The following is a 17,438-nucleotide window of genomic DNA, read 5'->3' as shown; positions in this document are numbered from 1 at the left end:
GGAAAATCCTACCACAAGCACTCCGAGCAGTTCATATGCCTTTCGATGTACTCGATTAATCTGATAAATAGCGGAGATGATGGAGGATGCGAGCGGCCAGGGGGCGTTTTTTTTTTACAAAATAGCGAGCGCATGTTTCGTTTGCTCGTTCAGACATCGAGGCGTCAACAGACCGCAAAGAGCGAGCGCTCTATTTAAATATCCGGCCACTTTTTCTGAACGAGCGAGCGCAAATAGCGTCCGGCTCTGAATCAGGCCCATGGCTCATCTCGCTCTCACATAAATAACAAGTACCAGTTTGATTTCCCAGTATTTTTCTACACATAGATCTTTTCTGCTAATGAACCAAAAAAGCTGAGCATTTGCCTTTTTTATTAGAATACTGTACATTTTTTAGTCAGATGTCCCTTTTAGTAGGCTAAAGTTGGATTTTGATAACTCAGAATGATTGTTTTGAGCACCACAGAGTACTAAGTTCCCTATTAATCAATCAACTTTTAAGGTGCATACACACGAGACGATATCTTTGGACAATAACGATATATCGTTCCATGTTTATGCAATGAGAGACCTACGATGCGCGCTCTCGCTGGACGATAACGATATCATCCATCGTCCATGCATGCAGGCCAATCTGGACGATATCCTTCATTTTCCATATGGGAGAACAATCGTTGGTCGTTGATAATATCTTTGGTGTGTGGATGAACAATATCGTTCATCCAGCACACCTTGAATTTCAAGGGAAATCTTTCAGCGATATCGTTCGCTGAACAGATCGTCCCGTGTGTACCCATAACTACTTAGACATTAGAATTTGATTTTGTCTAACTCCCTATAGCAAGTGTTATAATTTTCCAATGACAGCTTGCTGCTGGGCAGGTGCCTTTAAACTTGTCACGCAATGAGCTTGTCTAGGTGAACTTCAAAAATATATTTAGTGACTTTTCTACAGCCTAACTTGTATTAGATTGATTAAAGCTATCTACTTGCATAGGTTACTGAATGTTTGCCCTTTTATGTTAGCCTGCACACATAAACTATTATGAGTACAGATCAATAACGTAGACGGAGAAGCTTCTTAATTAATTCAAAAACAATTCTGCTGGATTTATTGTAGCAACAGATGAAGAATAATAAGTCACATTAAAATAGTTTTTTTCATACTTCATGTCATTCTTTAATGAAAGGGGTTCCACCCAAAACACAAGAGATGGATAAGTTGGTATTTATTAGATTCAGTATAACTACACGTTTCGTTCCTATATCACAGTACTGTTAAGACTTATGTGAGGAGAAAACAAGCTGATGCAAAATTACTAACCTGCTGTAAAATTCTAAGAATCTGAGTTTGAAGGAGTGTGTTTGAATGTGCAAGTACATTATTCAAGTAGCTGGTGACAGCTGCACACTTTCAGCCTGATTTTTGGGAGTGCACAGCTGTGCTGGACAGCAGTTCATGTTAAGAAGGGTCTGCTCTGCTGGGTTCTCTCCCACTCTCAGATAAACTGTTTAACTCTTTATAACATATATACTGGAATATTGTAAAAATGATCACATACTGTATGGCACTTCTAGTATACAGTATAAATGATATGCTGCTCTATAGACTAGGACTGAGGTTGATTTAACAGAATATTTTTAGCATTAATTGTATCATTAAACTTGCATAAAACCTTCTTTAGACCGGGATGGAGTCTTCCAATTTTTTTATGTATAAATTGAAATTACGGTTGATTTGTGGCTCATGTAATGGGTTATATAAACGTGGTGACAATATTGAAATATTTCTGTGGGCAATTTCCTGTGTGTCAGTAATGTATTTACGTGCCTTATATATAGGGCCTGATTCAGCTTGGATCGCAGCTGCTAATATGCACGCAATCGGGCGATTGTTGCGTTCTGCGTATGTATCGCAGTGCGTGAGTCGGCCACTGTAATCGGAACTGTGTTCGCAATTTCCACGCAGACCCATCGCAGAGTGAGTGATAGAAAGTGCCGTTTGGGGGTGGGGATGGGAGAGGGGGTCGTCGAAACGCAGGCGTGCCAGTACGTTTGAACGCCGTTGCAGGGCGTGCATAAATTATCCACTGGGATGCCATGCGCAGCCTGAGCACTCATAGCGTGAAATGTAGTTAGCAATTTCTGAGTAAGGTTAGAGCTTGTGCAAGTGTGTGTGAGGCTACGATGGTACGCAATTGTACCGATGGTTTCTCAGTCTTGCTAAACATTACGGATGTGTGTAAGGTAAAGTGGGCGTCCTAATGTTATGTTGCGGCGACATAGCGATCGCAATGGATTAGCATACTATTGCAGTTAAACTGCGTGCGTAATCGCTATTGCAATCGCAGTTGCGATCGGTAGTGAATCAGGCCCATAGTACTGTCTGGATGGCTCTATACTGGGCCTTTGGGGCAGATGTGCTAAGCTCTGGAAAGTGATAAATTGGAAAGTGATATTCTACCAACCAATCAGCTCCTAACTATCATTTTCAAACAGACAAAGATGACGGTTAGGAGCTGAGTGGCTGGTAGTTTATCACTTTACAATAAATCACTTTCCAGAGCTTAGTACATCTCCCCCTCTTTATTTAATAAATGGTAATTTTCCTACCCCACCAATAGACTTCTTAACAAGAAACTTGATTGGGGCATGAACGAACATCTATCTTGGCTGAGTACGATATCCTAAGAAGACAAAACACTCCTTGATTAAAGGGGGAAGATCTCCTTTTCCCATAATGTAATTGTATCAGTATTTACCCAAGTGATATGTTTTGATTAAATTGACGGTTTTTAACCCTAACCTTTAAGGTGACTTTGCCAGGCAGCCTGGGTCACACAACTGCAGGTAGAATTACAGGTTGAGTCTCCCATATCCAAAATTCTTGGGACCAGGGGTATTATGGATATCGGAATATTCTGTATTTTAGAATATTTGGGTAGTGGAAACAATTCCAACGCCCCGATATTGTGTTATGATGCCATACACTGGAAATTAATAGGTGTGCCTTATTCATTATCAAAATGATCCATTGCATACTGTTTTTGTTTTTTCCAATCTGTATTTCTTTATACATAAACAAATGTGCCCCAACATACACTTCTGTGAAAGACTTCTCCTAAATGCCGGGGATATAACTCGCGGGGACAGCAGCTACTGCAACCGCTGTCCCTGCGAGTTCCTGGTAGTACATAGCCAGGATATTTAAAAAAAAAAAATGAAAATACCCCCGGCGAGTTGAACCATTAATAATCGCGGCAGTACCCCTTGATCATCAATCGGTCACCTTTTCAGACTGTCCCAATTGTCCAATGTAGCAGTCCCAAGTCTCTGGGCCTGATTCAGTTTGGATCGCAATTGCAAACATCAATGCAGCCGAGCGTTTTTCATACTATACACATATGGATAATATCGCATGCGTGCATAGTGGGCACCCGCAAACCAGTCAACACGCAGAAATGATTGACTGCTAGCAAACGTTTGGAGGAGGTGAAAGGGTGGTGGTCTTAAAAATGTAGGTGTGTCATACCGTTTGGATGCCGTTTAATGGGAGTCCATCATTTAGCTAGTGCGATCACCTCCACAGGAGCGTGTGCAGAGACTTGTAGAATTAGAGACAGGTCAGACTAGCTGCAAGTGGTCGATGGTGGCCGATGTTCCCAACGTGTACGCTGGTCTGCATGTGCGCTTGCAGAAGAGAAGGCAGCAGTGGGCATCTCTATGCACGTATAGGATTGTGGCTGCATCTGCATATATTAGCAGCTGCGTTTTGTCAGGATTCGCAGATGCAATTGTATTTGTGATCCAAGCTGAATTAGTCCCTCTGCGCGTTGTAATTATTTTACACTTGCATCAATCTGTTGTATCCAACACATGGCATTTCTGGCCAACATTACTATACTGATATTTTCAATGGGAATCTGCTGGAAAGGAGAGGAGGGTTGATGTACATTTAGTTTACTATAGCAAAGAATATAGACAAAGCCCTATTTACTTTTTGTGTGTCTCTTGAACAGAAAGTTTTTCTCTCTTTTTCTACAAACCCAGTAACGTTTGAAGTTACACGCGTATGTTTTCCTTTCTAGATGTCCGTAAAGATTAAGAGACAATAGTGTTTTGATCTTCTGACATCATTCCTAGGTTTATAAGGCTGTAAGAGAGAGCGCGCATGTCAACACGCGAGTATGGGAGAAGGTACCAAGAGACGCCAAGCACCTCGGCAATTATCAAATACCAGATACTAAATATTTACACAATGCAGCCTGGTGAGCTTGATGTTCCCAGAATCTCTGTGATTTGGAAAGCTAATAGTCTGGTGCATTCTGTAACCCCCTCCCCTATGTGTGTTTCGTGACTGCTGAAGGTCATCTTCTGCACTATTTCTACTGATCAGCTTCATTCTTAACTGATATCATTACTGAATATTAGTCAGCAACATTATCATAAACAGAAAAAAAATTAATGTTTATGTGAAAATTAAGATTTATTACACTTTGCTCGTATTTGGCCTGATTTAGAGGTGGACTCGACGTCGGATGTAGTGGAGCAATGTTTTGCTACTGCTGAAGTTCCAAAGCCGCTCTGCGCACGTGCTGCAATGGATTAGTAACGGAGAATTCAGTGAGGTTTTGTACACAGCGTGAGTGGCAATAGTCAGCATTTGGGGACGGTTATGGGGTGTGGCTACAAAAATGCAGGTGGGCGGGACTGTTTTCTGGCCATACCCTAGTGAGCCTCTGTAAATTCATATGCAGCTTGAGAGGCCTCGGTGTCTTAGGTGAGACAACATAGGGTTGCTAAGATGTTCAATGTGTGACTGATGTTCCCGATGTTTTGTATGGAAGCAGCAGATGTGAGAGGCCAGAGGTGGGTGTCTCTGTGCTCAAGACATCAGCTAAGTCAGTGGTATATTTTTGCAAGTCTGCTGCGTCCATATCTGAATCATACCCGTTGTTCTTTTTTTACTGGTTAAGTTACACTGTACACTGACTGTTGTGATAGGTGCTCAGGTATACAGAGACTTGTATATATGGCAGTGGTCACCCATAATGTGAATGGGGTTTGGTGTGAGTGCTCGGATCCCACACACTGGACCTCATTCAGAGGCGGTCGTTAGTTGCAAGCGGTCGCACTGAATCAGGGCAGCCGCTTCCATCCTGAACGACCTCCTCCTTGTTAACACCCACAGCTCTAGCGACTGACATGGGTGATGGTCGCGATGGTCGAGACCATCGCGACCATCGGGGCGTTACGACCACACCCTAAGGTTGGGTCTGGGCACTCGTAAGCCCCAGGTAGCTTCCTGCTCTGATCGAGCAGGAAGCTCCCCACTGACATCAGCAATGTTGCCGTTTGGCCGCCCCCAAACGGCAAGCGTTCCGGAAGGAACGCCTCCGTTTGGGCAGGCACGCTCCCTGCCCGCCTCCCAAACGGGACGAGCTGTCACTCACCATCGACAGCTTGCCCCCTTTGGTGTGAGACCCCTAGCGACGGAGTGTCCGTCACTAGCCGGGTCTCGCGCATGCGCACGTCTGAGCCGGCTCCGTTGTGCGCATGCCCAGTGGGGCAACATCGAGTCGGTTGTGAGCGCTCAGTGCTTGCAACCGACTCTGACCCCCACTGTCCTCCCAGATGAGTTGAGAGCCTGTAGTCTGTTTCTGCAGCCACAGAATACGCTTTGTGTCCTGTGACTAGCAGATATGCAATTTAATCATAATTCGGGTCAGAAAAACATAAGACAAAAATGTTTGATGTCAATTAAATATATTTTTTGGACCTAGATATGTCCAGTTTTATAAAATGACTGTAAAGGTCAGAGATCTAAATGAACAATAATCTGTCAACCCTGGTAACAAAATCCGCGGTAAAGGCATGAAGGGCTTGTGGAGAGTTAGTTGTGAGTGTAATGGAAAGTAGCCAAAGTCACATTGGAGAATAGAAGCGTTGTGAATGGGAAACTCTCACATTCTGAGGTGAACACAAGAGACCAGTCTGTAAAGGGAAGTGTCATTTCCATTCCTCCTGTCATGGCATTTGCAAAGTCTCTTGAAAACGAAGTATTCTGTGTCTTTTTATCTCCGCAATTATGAAAACTGCTCTGTTCCTTCTTTTTTGTCAGGACTGAAGAATGATGGCTGCCGGGAAGTTTGCCAGTTACCCTAGAAACGTTCAAACGAGCCATCAGTTCCCACTGGCATCGTCAATGGATCTCCTAAGCAGTAAATCCCCCCTTATTGAGCGGCGGGCTGATTTGTTTCAGGATGTATGTATCCATGGCACATTACCACGTAAGAAGAAGGACAGGACTCCCATCAGATCCAGTGACGTCTTCAGTCACATGGGAACTCTTCCACACTCCAAGTCACACAGGCTACCTATACCTATAATGCAGGATATAATAGAGGAATATCCATTTCACAACTGTAGACCAAGAATGTTCCCCACAAGGTAATGTAACAAATATTGGTACAAGCTGCCTGTATATAAAGTCTGTTCTGTGACATGGAATCATCATATAAATCTCAGAAGTTATTGAGTCTGACAGTCTGCTGCCGAACTGCCAGGGATATCGCAGACCCGTAGAGGGATATCGCAGACCTGTCCTTCAAGTGCAGTATGATTCCGGTGCATGCGCTGATTCCCGAACATTGTGAATCTGCGTAAAAATCTTCCCTGTGTCCTCTGCTGAATCAGGCCCTAAAAGCGGGTATTCTTCTCTATGTTGAATTGTATCCATCTATACTGCCTCACCGCCTCTATCCGTATGCTTTTTCACATAGCTGCCATTATTCTCAGTGCACACTTGCACAGCCCTATACTTGGTGCAAAAGATGTGCCAGAAATAGCAGGGATCTTAGCCTGCAATTCTAGCTACAAGCTTAGCCCATTGCTGCCTAGTTACACCCAGTGACGGCTCCAGAGGTGAGGCTGCAACACAGTCCAAAATTCAAATAGGGGAACCACACCAACTGCCATTTCACATGCTGCCACACACAGATGGCCGGGACTCACTGGCAGTTGGTGTGACTCCCCTATTTGAATTTTGGACTGCGCTGCAGCCCCACCTCTGGAGCCGTCACTGGTTACACCCATTCAGCCGCAAGTGGAGTTGCAACTGAGATGCGTACGGCGAATTGCCTGAAGATGCGTGTGTACGGCTACAGAGCATGTACAGTGCTAAAGGTAAGTCTGCAAAACAAGCTTGGTATTGCAATACACTGCTGTAAAACAAAGCAGAACATATGAAGATGTACTTAATATATTATTATAGGAGATGTCCTGCCTAACACATTAGTTATTAATAATAGCAGGTCAAATACCCAGAACTCATGCCCTTCATAAGACACTTGCTCCTCCTGCACCTCCGATGCCTATTTTTCCTGCTATAAATGGTAGCAGTAAGTTGCAGCTTTCTGGTATACATGGGGGACCTCTCATGGATCCCTGCTGTTCTGATGAAATAGTGGGAGAAGGTTTAATGTTATTCTGTTGTATGGTAACCCTTCATGCGGCCAGGATCACCCATTGGGTAATGTACGTTATAGTCTGTGCTGTGTACATATTAATTATAATATAATTGAATTAAACTAAAGGTGCCCACACATATACCGATGTGCTCACGATACGATTTTATGGCCAATTTCCTCATGAACTTTCACGGGAGCTCCCTTGCCGTCGTGATCACGATTTGGAGTTAAAAATGTCCAATCTGACTAAAGATCTAAAGATCTATCTTGCAGCCAATGCATTGTATCCCAGATTGGCTAATCTGCCCTACAGCACGGCAGATCAGAAGATGCGATATACGACGAGCGGGGACGCGCATCGGCATCGTGCTCGTGAGTATAAACTCACGATTTGTACTTTTTTTACCTGATTCGTCGTCACGATTCGTCGAAATCGGCCAAATCGTGTAAAATGTCGCTATGTGTGTGGGCACCTTAAGACTGCATTTAAAGCACGGCAACATTGTACAAATGATTTGATAAAGGATACTTTGATTCGATGTATTGTAGTGTGTCACAGATACAAGAACTAATATAACTCATTATAATACTAAAGGTGCGATTCAGCTGTTTATCGCTCCCATCTAAAGTGACTGGGAGTTATTCAATTGTTTGCGTGACAAGCCTTGCGCTGGTCGCGGCAGATGCATTCTCGCGCCCTAATACCCGGAATTAGCCGCATTAAGCAGCTTCTCCTGTGCTAAGTGCCGGGCATGCTGCAGTTAAAGTGCATCCAGCACTTGCGACCAGCCCGACAGTCCTACTTTATGTGGTTTTCTGATTGCACCTCAGGAGGATGCGAACAGAACTCTGCAATAAGTGGTGCCACGGGGCTGGCCTTCCAAAACTATTTCAATATCTCCCAGTCACTTAAGACAGTAGCTACAGGAACAGTGAACAGTTGAATTGCCCCCTTAGAGCAAATACTTGGGAGTCGTGATATGAGCAGTGTGACAGTTCAGAATATTCTAAAGCCTCTTTACAAGCCCCTCACAAGCTTGTGCATTCCGTGTGCTAAACAAATAAAGGTGACAACTGTCAATCTCTCCTGTGGAGGTTTATAGAAACCAAAAGTTCTATTAGCAGTAACTTGCTTATAACAAATGGGTAAACATCTTCCAGACAGTGAGGTGCTGAGCTGTATGCTGTGCTCTGTGCTTGTTCAGTCTAGTCTGTAGATTTATTACAGTGTATGCTCAATATGTGTCCAGGAGCTGAAAATACCAGATGTTATCAGAACAGAACACAGCAACTGGAGCGTGCCTCTTTGCAGTCATTATCTTGTGGAACTTAAAGGTAAAAGAAGGTCAAGCAGAGAGAATGTGAAATACTTTGGAAAATGTTGAAGGTCTTGGTCAGTCCAAGTGTGATGACAAAATGATCAGATTGTAATAACTAGAGGCATTGTCTGTAGAAGCCCCAAGTATATGAATATACGCAGCAAGTTCAGCAGCGCTTAGGATTCCGCAGATAAAGAACATTTATTTGCATACAATTATTTATTTGCTTTTTTTATTTTTACAACCAACTAATTATCCATGTAGAGATAATGGAGGTGGTGGAGGCCTTGTATAGATGCATGTTTGCTGACTCTCTGCCGTAATATTATGTGGTGTTTTACCCATTTTAGGACTAAGGGCCTGATTCAGAGAGGGACGCTAATGCGATCGCAGCTGTGATTTCATACGCCACGCAGCAGCGAGAATATGCTAATGTTAGCAAAGATGACCCGAGCATAAAGACGCCCACTGCTGCCATCTTATCTGCATGCGACATTGCATACCTGCGTAAATATCGGTCACATCAGCGGCCATCTTACCCTTGCAGCTGACCTGCTGCAGCCTTGGGAGCTCTTCTGACACGCAGAGCCGCACATCCACTTGCAGTGGCTAATTTATGCACGCCCATTTTCTGGCTACTCTCTATTACCACCCCCAAATGCTGACAACCTGTCAGTCACATTGTAATGGGATCCTCTGTGCATCCGTAATCGTAATGCCATCGCTGCGTCCGCGCAGTGTGGCTTATAAGCATGCGTGATGGCAAACAATCGCTCGATCTGCGGGAAAATCGCATTAGCGTAAATTTCTGATTCGGGCCCTAAGTTCACCCATGTCAAAGAGAACTAGATGTCTGGTAATGATAAATAATGTTTGCAGCAGTATAACAAAAAGGCATGGCTTCTGGAACAAGCACAGTGTATGCCCTCCCCCATCCAGTACCAAAGTGCACTGCTGCAGGGCGTCTGACCAACCACTAAGAAGGTGTGGCCAGCGGGCAGGGGGTGAGTTGAATTTGAGGTCACAGGGTGAATGACCATATTAACGCTGAACAGTGGAGGATTAAGAAGATAATGGGCACTGGGCAATGCTCCCACACGCTGAGTCTCAACAACATGTGAAATCGCATCTATGAACGTTCTTTCCTGCATTTGGTGACACAGAATACTGGGAATGGCATTTTGGGGCATCATTTAGATGTTGCTGTCGGGGATCAGAGCAGAGTGCTCACAGCCACCCCCTCTGCTGCTGGGCACATGCAGTCCTTGCTCCTCCACACAGCAGTGATTGAAGAAGGACAAACATTCTAATTTACTCAGGACACGTCTCTCCAGTAGTTAAGCACCATGGCCCAATTTTAAGGAAGCATGGAATCCTGGGTCAAGCTTTGACCTTGGCTCCTACCCTCGTTCCTTAATGACTGCAATGGGCCAAAGCTGCCCAATAAAACTGTGATGCATTTGGTACTTTGTATTGCAATGCAGGTCATTCTGGGTGATGGTCAGTTTTCATGTAAGTATATAATGGTAACTGGGTATAAGTCACTGTGGACCGTTGGAAGTGGTAACAGATAACTATAAGGTTTGGGGCTGTCTCATGGCATATGAGAGTAGTGTGGGGGCTAATATGACCGATTACACTGAGGTGACTGTTTCCATGTTGTTTTTTAACAGTGTTTGTTTGTATTTGGGTTGTGTGACATAGATTTTAGAATATTGAGGCGCACACACTTTTTTTCTGCATCTTTCAGCTAGTAATCCATTAATTCTATGGGCCAAATGTAATAGAGTGAGAGTTTAGAAAATGGGAGAGTTTAGCAGTAATCTCTCACATTGGCCTAGTTTAAAAAGTGTTAGAAAACTCTCCCATTTTCTAAACTCTCACCCTATTACATTTGGCCCTATATATCTGTTCTGTTCACTTACCCATTAAAGCTCATGGCATCAGCAGAGCTATTCACGAGCATTCCAGTGTTCTGTAGAAGTTTCTGAATTTCCTCTGGCACTTTGAAAGACTTTTTGAGCTCTGCAATGTGCATGACATCAGCAGCATGGAAGCTGAACACAGACAATAGGCGCTCATGAAATAGTCATTTGGCTACATTGTGCTTATCTAACATCAGCAACGGCTTGTGAGATTGTAAGTGACTTGGAGGGTGGCACTCGGTGAACAAGCACAGTTTGTCCCTGTGCTCAATTTATGTTATTGGGAAAATCGTCTTTATAGTGTACATGCAAATTATAATGTTGCCTTGAAGAGAAGTGACACAGAAGATAATTATACTTAGAAATGGTCCTGCCATTAGGAGCTCATGTTTGGTAAGTTAGTACATAAAACTGTGTAAACAGGAGTCATGGGCTGACATGGGCAATAGGATATAAGTGATCACATTTACCCTTGTGGCTATTCAACTTAAACTCTGTATCTGACCAGCTAGCATTTATACCACAGTTGTGGGCGGCCAGATTGCACTGATTCTGTTGCTTGGCATTTGTATGCTGAGCAACCTCAATATAAGCATGGGCATGCATGGCGTGACCCCTGATAAAATCCTATACAATTAATATGATTTTTGTTTGGGTATGACAAGCCGAAACATGGTACAGTGGTTGGTAACTTGGGAAAAGTTTGAGAGAATCTTTGAGTGCCCCTATCTTTTATAACCCTCTGTTTAACATTAGCGACTCACTGTGCCAGGTAGGCACAAATTCATTTTGTTCCGATGCAGGCTTTACTCGTCTAAAGGGGCTGCAATAAAATGTTAACTTGCTTAAACCTTTTAATTGCATAAATTGTAATAAAGGAAAAGAGGATCCTCTTTGCAGCTATGCCAAACATGCAACCCATAGTATACCATACAGGACAGCCCCATGGGTATAGAACATGTGCCAGATGGGTCTTGATCATGCTATGTAGGGGGCAAGACCATGTAACATACGGGGCATGCCTTGCAACTTCCCAATAACAAATTTAAGGGCACATCTGTTCTCCGCTCTTCCCCACAGTATATTTCTTATCTCAGGTCCTAGGCTTGCTATCTGCATTATCATTATCACTCTTCTCATCAATCCTGTGATGGGGACAGGGTGGTGCCCAGCAGCTGCAGATAATGTGACTTTGATCATGTCTCGCTGACGAGTCTGGCAGTGCATCAGAGTGCAGTTGATTAATTCTGATTGGCTGTTATAATTACTGATCTCATGGACACAGTCCCCCACTGCTACATCTGTAACACGGTGACAGCCAAAGAGGACCAACACAAAGTAACCTGGACCAACTACTGTAATATTTCTGTCCTGTTGTCCCTGGTCCCATTCTCTGTCCAGTTTACTATAGGCCACATGTATAACCCTGTGGGCCACAGGAAGTGCATCTATGCACTATGCACACCAAATCTATTTAAGACCATTGTATAGCTAGATATTCATGTTGTTTAATCATTTTACCATATTTGAAAAAGAGACAAGAAAATCGCTGCTCAAATGACATGAACGTTGGCAAAACCCTGTTATCCACCATTTTATTTGTTGTTAATGATGTGTCATGTGTTTAAAGATAGCTATTTACTTATTTATATTCTGGAGAATAGATCTGTAAATTGACATTGAAAGGTCAGGAATTAGTGAGAATAGGCAAACAGTGATCCTTATGTTCATCTCCAGCCAGTCATCATATCTGGCACTGGTCTATCACTGCTAATTCTTCTTTGATGTTTAATGAAAGCATTATAATTATATAAGCAATTGGCTATAAAATACACATGCTGAGATCTTAAAAGCCAGGTTCATTAGATTCCCATTCTCTGCTGTACAGACCCAGCGTATTTTTAGAAAAAAAAAAAAGACCTGGATTTTCCAAGCTCTCTGATCTATAAACAGCAAGTAGTGTGCTTTTATCTAAACTGTACCCGAACTACCAGTACACTCAGCTAATGTTTCTGTTTCAGTTATTTTCTGTCCTTGTGAAAGGAACTGTGTGAGGCTTTGTAGGTACAGTTTGCCTCCTGCTTTCTGCATCCTAAGCCCTGTGGGCTTGTGCACATCACTTCTCTTTTGACAACATGGCCGCAGTGTTGCTTCCTCAACATGTGAAATTACAGCCTCACCTAATTCCCATTTCACTTTCTCCAAAAATTGTCTTTTTCTATTCTTCCGACTAATGTTTTTTTGTTAAAGTTTTCTAAATAGAGAAGAGATTGCTCACTGGCCGAATCACGTAGGGATCATTTATCCCTATGCTCAAAAGACTGATGCATGATTTCTCTTCCATATTTTCAATATCCTGATACCCTAATTATTTATTATTAATTATGGTTTTTCAGTATGCAGATGGCATCCGTAGTATCTCCAACATCATGATCCCTCTCAGTATGTATGGGACATGACCATTTATTTTTTAGATACATAACACAAACTAAGCAAGGGCCGGATTCAGAGACAGACGCAATGCCGATATTTTCGCAGAAGGAGCGATTGTTTCCTATTGCACATGCGTGAACGCAGCACTGCGCGCACACAGCGATTGCATTGCTATTACTCTCGTACATAGCGTAAATCTCGGAACCAGGCCCCAAGTCTGGTGCTTCCGTATTCTCACTTTAGAATGAAGCATATAACTGAAGAATTTAAAAAGATAATAATATGTATGTATATATACTGTATATAATATATATACTGTATATATTTCAAAGAGCAGTCAGTTTGTGCCATTAAGTTAAGGTGCAATGAGGACTCCAGGTAAACAGAAAATAAGAAAAAAAATTTTCTTTATAAATAGCTATGTATACCCCATTTAGTGGGCATTATTAGAAGAAGTGCTCGTCCACTCCAGATATGCAAAGTCCTCATGCCATTCATTGCAGGACAAATAATGAGCAGCACTGTGTGAAGCCATTTGATGTCAAGCACCATCTACAGTGAGTGATTCACATGGAATGAATTAATTGCCCTGAGAAAAGAGGAACTCTGGAATCACATTTATTCACAAAAATAGAATCGCTTCAAAAGGGCCTTTTTGTGACTCAAATTAATGTTCCTTTAACCCCTGAGCTGCCAAATAGGGACTAGCAGTGCCTTGCTTCGTGTCCTGAGAAATCCATGGATTTGTCTGTGATAATCTTGGTGACCTTTCAGTGTGAATTGGGTTACCAATGTTCTTTTTCTGACGAAACGGTCTGTACTACAGCCCTATGCCAGCATTCTCAGATATTACACTGGCCCTCCAGCTATTTGTAATTATTTTCTTTATGGTCATTAGCCATAAGTAACTGTGGGCCTGATTCAGTGGTGGGTGCTAATCCTGTCAAAGCTGCGTCTTTTTACGCATCATTACTGAGACGTTCTGCTAACGCCGCACCATCAGTCACATCATGAAACGTCTGTCCAACCCTATGGCTACTCAGAATGTCCCTTTGGAAGTAAGCCGCTGGGGCCAGTGAAGCTGCGTGTAACGATGCAGCGCTGCTGCGACACGTCTGCGTTTGACTAGCCACCCTCAGTTACCTCCCATAAACACACACTGGGGGCGTTTCAGTTGTTCTCACCTGCGGCTGTGAGTAATGGGCGCCCGAAGGAGCAGTTCAACTGTTGCCCCGTTAGGGCGCGTCTGCCGCGGGTGGACACATTTCTGCTCGCTCCCTCTTTAGGTGGCCGGCAGAAAAGTCCTGGTTTTGATGCCCATGCTGCTGTTTGGGAGTGCTAAGCAGGACTTTAGACAGGTTTAGCAAAAAGTCAAAAGGCAACAAAAATCAATTGAATATCGCCCCCTTATCTCCCATCACTTTAGGTGGGAGATCAGGTGCAATATAACAATTGAATTGCCCCCGCTGACTGTCCTTGACTTTGCATCCAAATACTCACTATGACCACCATTGGTAAACCATCGCGACAGGCGTGGCGTGACTTAGAAGCATACCCAGTACAAAAAACATCGGCCATCTGCACAAACATCGGTATAGTGTCCATCTCTGACTAGGCCCTGTACCACAGTAAAATACAAACTACAGTTTTAATGCTTCTCCTCAAGATTCCGCTTTATTTTGTTATTACTGATTTTTTTTTATATGCCCTTAATAGTGTATATGTACAATTACATTTGTCAGTAAATTTGCCAGTTAAAATAATTGTAAGAGTATGAAAAATGTTGGCAATGAGTGCTGGAGTAATGAGGCATAGCTAATTAATGATATATGGGGTCTATGTACTAAGCCTTGGAGAGAGCTAAAGTACCAACCAGTCAGCTCAGGGGCGTTCTATAATGGGTGCAGGGTGTGCAGGGCACACGGGCTCCTGGGTCCAGGGGGGGCCCACACTACACACCCTGCACCCATATGTTTAATACTTACCTCTCCGCCTCCAGAGTCCCACATCGGCGCCGGTATCGGCGCTATCAAAATCACTGCACATGCGCAATACGACAGGAAAATGGCAGCGTCGCCATTTTCCCAGTGACCTGCGCATGCGCTGTCGATTCTGGGCACACTCTAGTGCACAGAGTGTACAGGTGTGGCGCTCACTTCTGAGCAAGGTTGGCCGCTGGATAGAGAGGAGGGGGCCCCCTGGACAGAGACTGCACACGGGCCCACTCCTCTCTAGAAACGCCCCTGAGTCAGCTCCTAGCTGTCATGGTACAGGCTGTGCTTGAAAAATGACAGTTAGGAGCTGATTGGTTTTTACTCTATCTGTGTCCACTTTATCTCTCGCCAAGACTCACTACGTAGACCCCTAAGTGGTCTAATATGACAATTACATCTCTAAACTTGCTCCAATATGTCTAAACCTATTCTTTACCCCCTGATGGTCTCCCTGATTAGTGGTAATGAAATGAGATGCAGATTAATCACTTGTGAATGGGGACTGATTAAATGACTTTCCGCACAATTTTAAACTCTGTCATTTTAAAAATCGGACCATTGCCATTCCCCATCCAATCTGCTCTGTTGCAATGTGCCCTAGACTATCGTGAACAAATTGCAGGTAATAACATACATAAAAGGACAAGGGTAATAATAGTGCATTTCTTGGTGCACAAATGCAAATTGTATTACATCTGGTGTGATGCAGAGGTTAAATGTAATTGTGTCTGGCCCTTGTTATCTCCCATTGTTATTCTCAAACTACTCAACTGGAATGTCTTGCATGTCTATCCAGGAGAATCTAGAGAGAGTAGGTCGCATGGTTTTCATATTGAGCTCTCTCTGTTGGCCAGAGAGGAAAAGAGAATGTTGGCATATTAAATGATTAAATGATTTCTGATTGGTCAGACGTTATTCACAGCTCTGGGCTCCAGCCTTTTGTGTGAGGTGGCTTAACTTGGCAATGTGTATATACAATACGTACAATTGGATGTGTTTTTAGGTTGTTGGCTTCTGTAGAAAGCACATTTTTAGTTTTATAATGGTGAGATCTCGCTCAACCCCCTTCCTCCCCAGTATTTATATAGGGATGGGTGAAAGCTGAGCTAATGAAAGGTGGGTACCAGCTGTGATCTTGTGTCATGTGATGTGCTTCATATGACTGCTATAAAGACCTGATTACTGCTGGTATTCTGAGACTGATAACACTGGTCAGGTTGTGAGCTTCAGACTGTTTAAGTTAAGGGGGTCTTAAGTAGGAGATACTTTGGGCCTGTTTCTGACACACACGCAAAAGTGCACGCAGCAGCCTATTGGCAGTCTCCTTTTTGTGAGTCTATGCAAATGCGGCTACAAACTCCTCCCCTTGTGTAAATGTGCAGGGATTGAGACGCCCACTTTTAGCATCTGTACACACTATAATACTGAATGGTGCCTGCTTATATACTGTCTTAGGTCGCATCATCCAAGCTTGCACCAGCCCTATGGTAGAAGCGGTTTCCCCGTCTGACTACGGCCTCCTGTGCTTGTGGCTGTGCATCTGGGAACACAGTCGCTTGCATTGACACGCCTGCGACACTTCCATAATACGCCCGCTGAACGGACCATATTTGCGTGCACTAGTAGCCACCTCCCAGTCACCACCCGTGAATGCCCATCACTTTTCTGCCACATTTCTGAAACCGTCCGAATCAATTGCATAGCACTGCCTTTGTGCGTGCACTCTGTGTAACACTTGCACCATAGAGGTTTTCAGAAATTTGCGCACCAGCGAGGTTGCAAAAAAAATCACACGACTATGTGAACATCGGCATTGTGTGTGTGTGTGTGTTTGTGTGTGGATTGCGCACAACTCAGAATCAGGCCCTTTATACATCCCTGCATCATGTTTCTATCTCCACAATAGCCTCCTGGCGTAGATCCTGCTAGCGTCACATTCCACGTTCATGTAAAGAGGAAGAGGTGGCACCATGGCATTGTCTGGTCTTAAACTGAGTACACAGTAAATGATGTTTACCCAGCACAATGTCGTTTGCTGCTGGACCCGGCGGGGGTGCGGCATCGGCAAGTGCATACACACTTACCGATGCCTGCAGTGACGGAATGATGGCGGGAGCCATGCTGCATTTGGCAGCATGCCCCACACTGATGATATCGTCATCGCTGACGACTCGTGGGAGCGTGCATCGTCAGCGACAAAGCGGATACACACTGGCCAATGTACCAGATATGTCTTCAACGAAGACATATCGTTTAGTATGTACCCGGCATAATGAAAGGGGTAAGATCTGAGCCATC

The 17,438-nt window shown here is 43.7% G+C and overlaps 1 protein-coding gene across 3 annotated transcripts in view; it reads left to right on the top strand.

The window, feature by feature from the left end:
* Positions 1-17,438, top strand: part of BCAR3 (BCAR3 adaptor protein, NSP family member) — a 111,640-nt gene that overhangs the window by 14,140 nt on the left and 80,062 nt on the right. For 2 of the 3 annotated variants that reach the window (XM_088458456.1, XM_088458459.1), the window contains exon 2: positions 6,122-6,450. The exons of the other annotated variant lie outside the window; for it this stretch is intronic. In XM_088458456.1, the coding sequence (XP_088314582.1) occupies positions 6,131-6,450 (320 nt within the window). In that variant the 5' untranslated portion in view covers positions 6,122-6,130. The remainder of the gene's footprint in view (positions 1-6,121; positions 6,451-17,438) is intronic. 3 annotated transcript variants of the gene reach the window in all.

This window comes from Taudactylus pleione, unplaced genomic scaffold (genome assembly GCF_031769625.1).
Source record: "Taudactylus pleione unplaced genomic scaffold, aTauple2 ptg000835l, whole genome shotgun sequence".
Classification (NCBI taxonomy): Eukaryota; Metazoa; Chordata; class Amphibia; order Anura; family Myobatrachidae; genus Taudactylus; species Taudactylus pleione.
The sequence above is the reverse complement of the archived record's forward strand: the minus strand, read 5'-3'. Positions and strand labels throughout refer to the sequence as shown.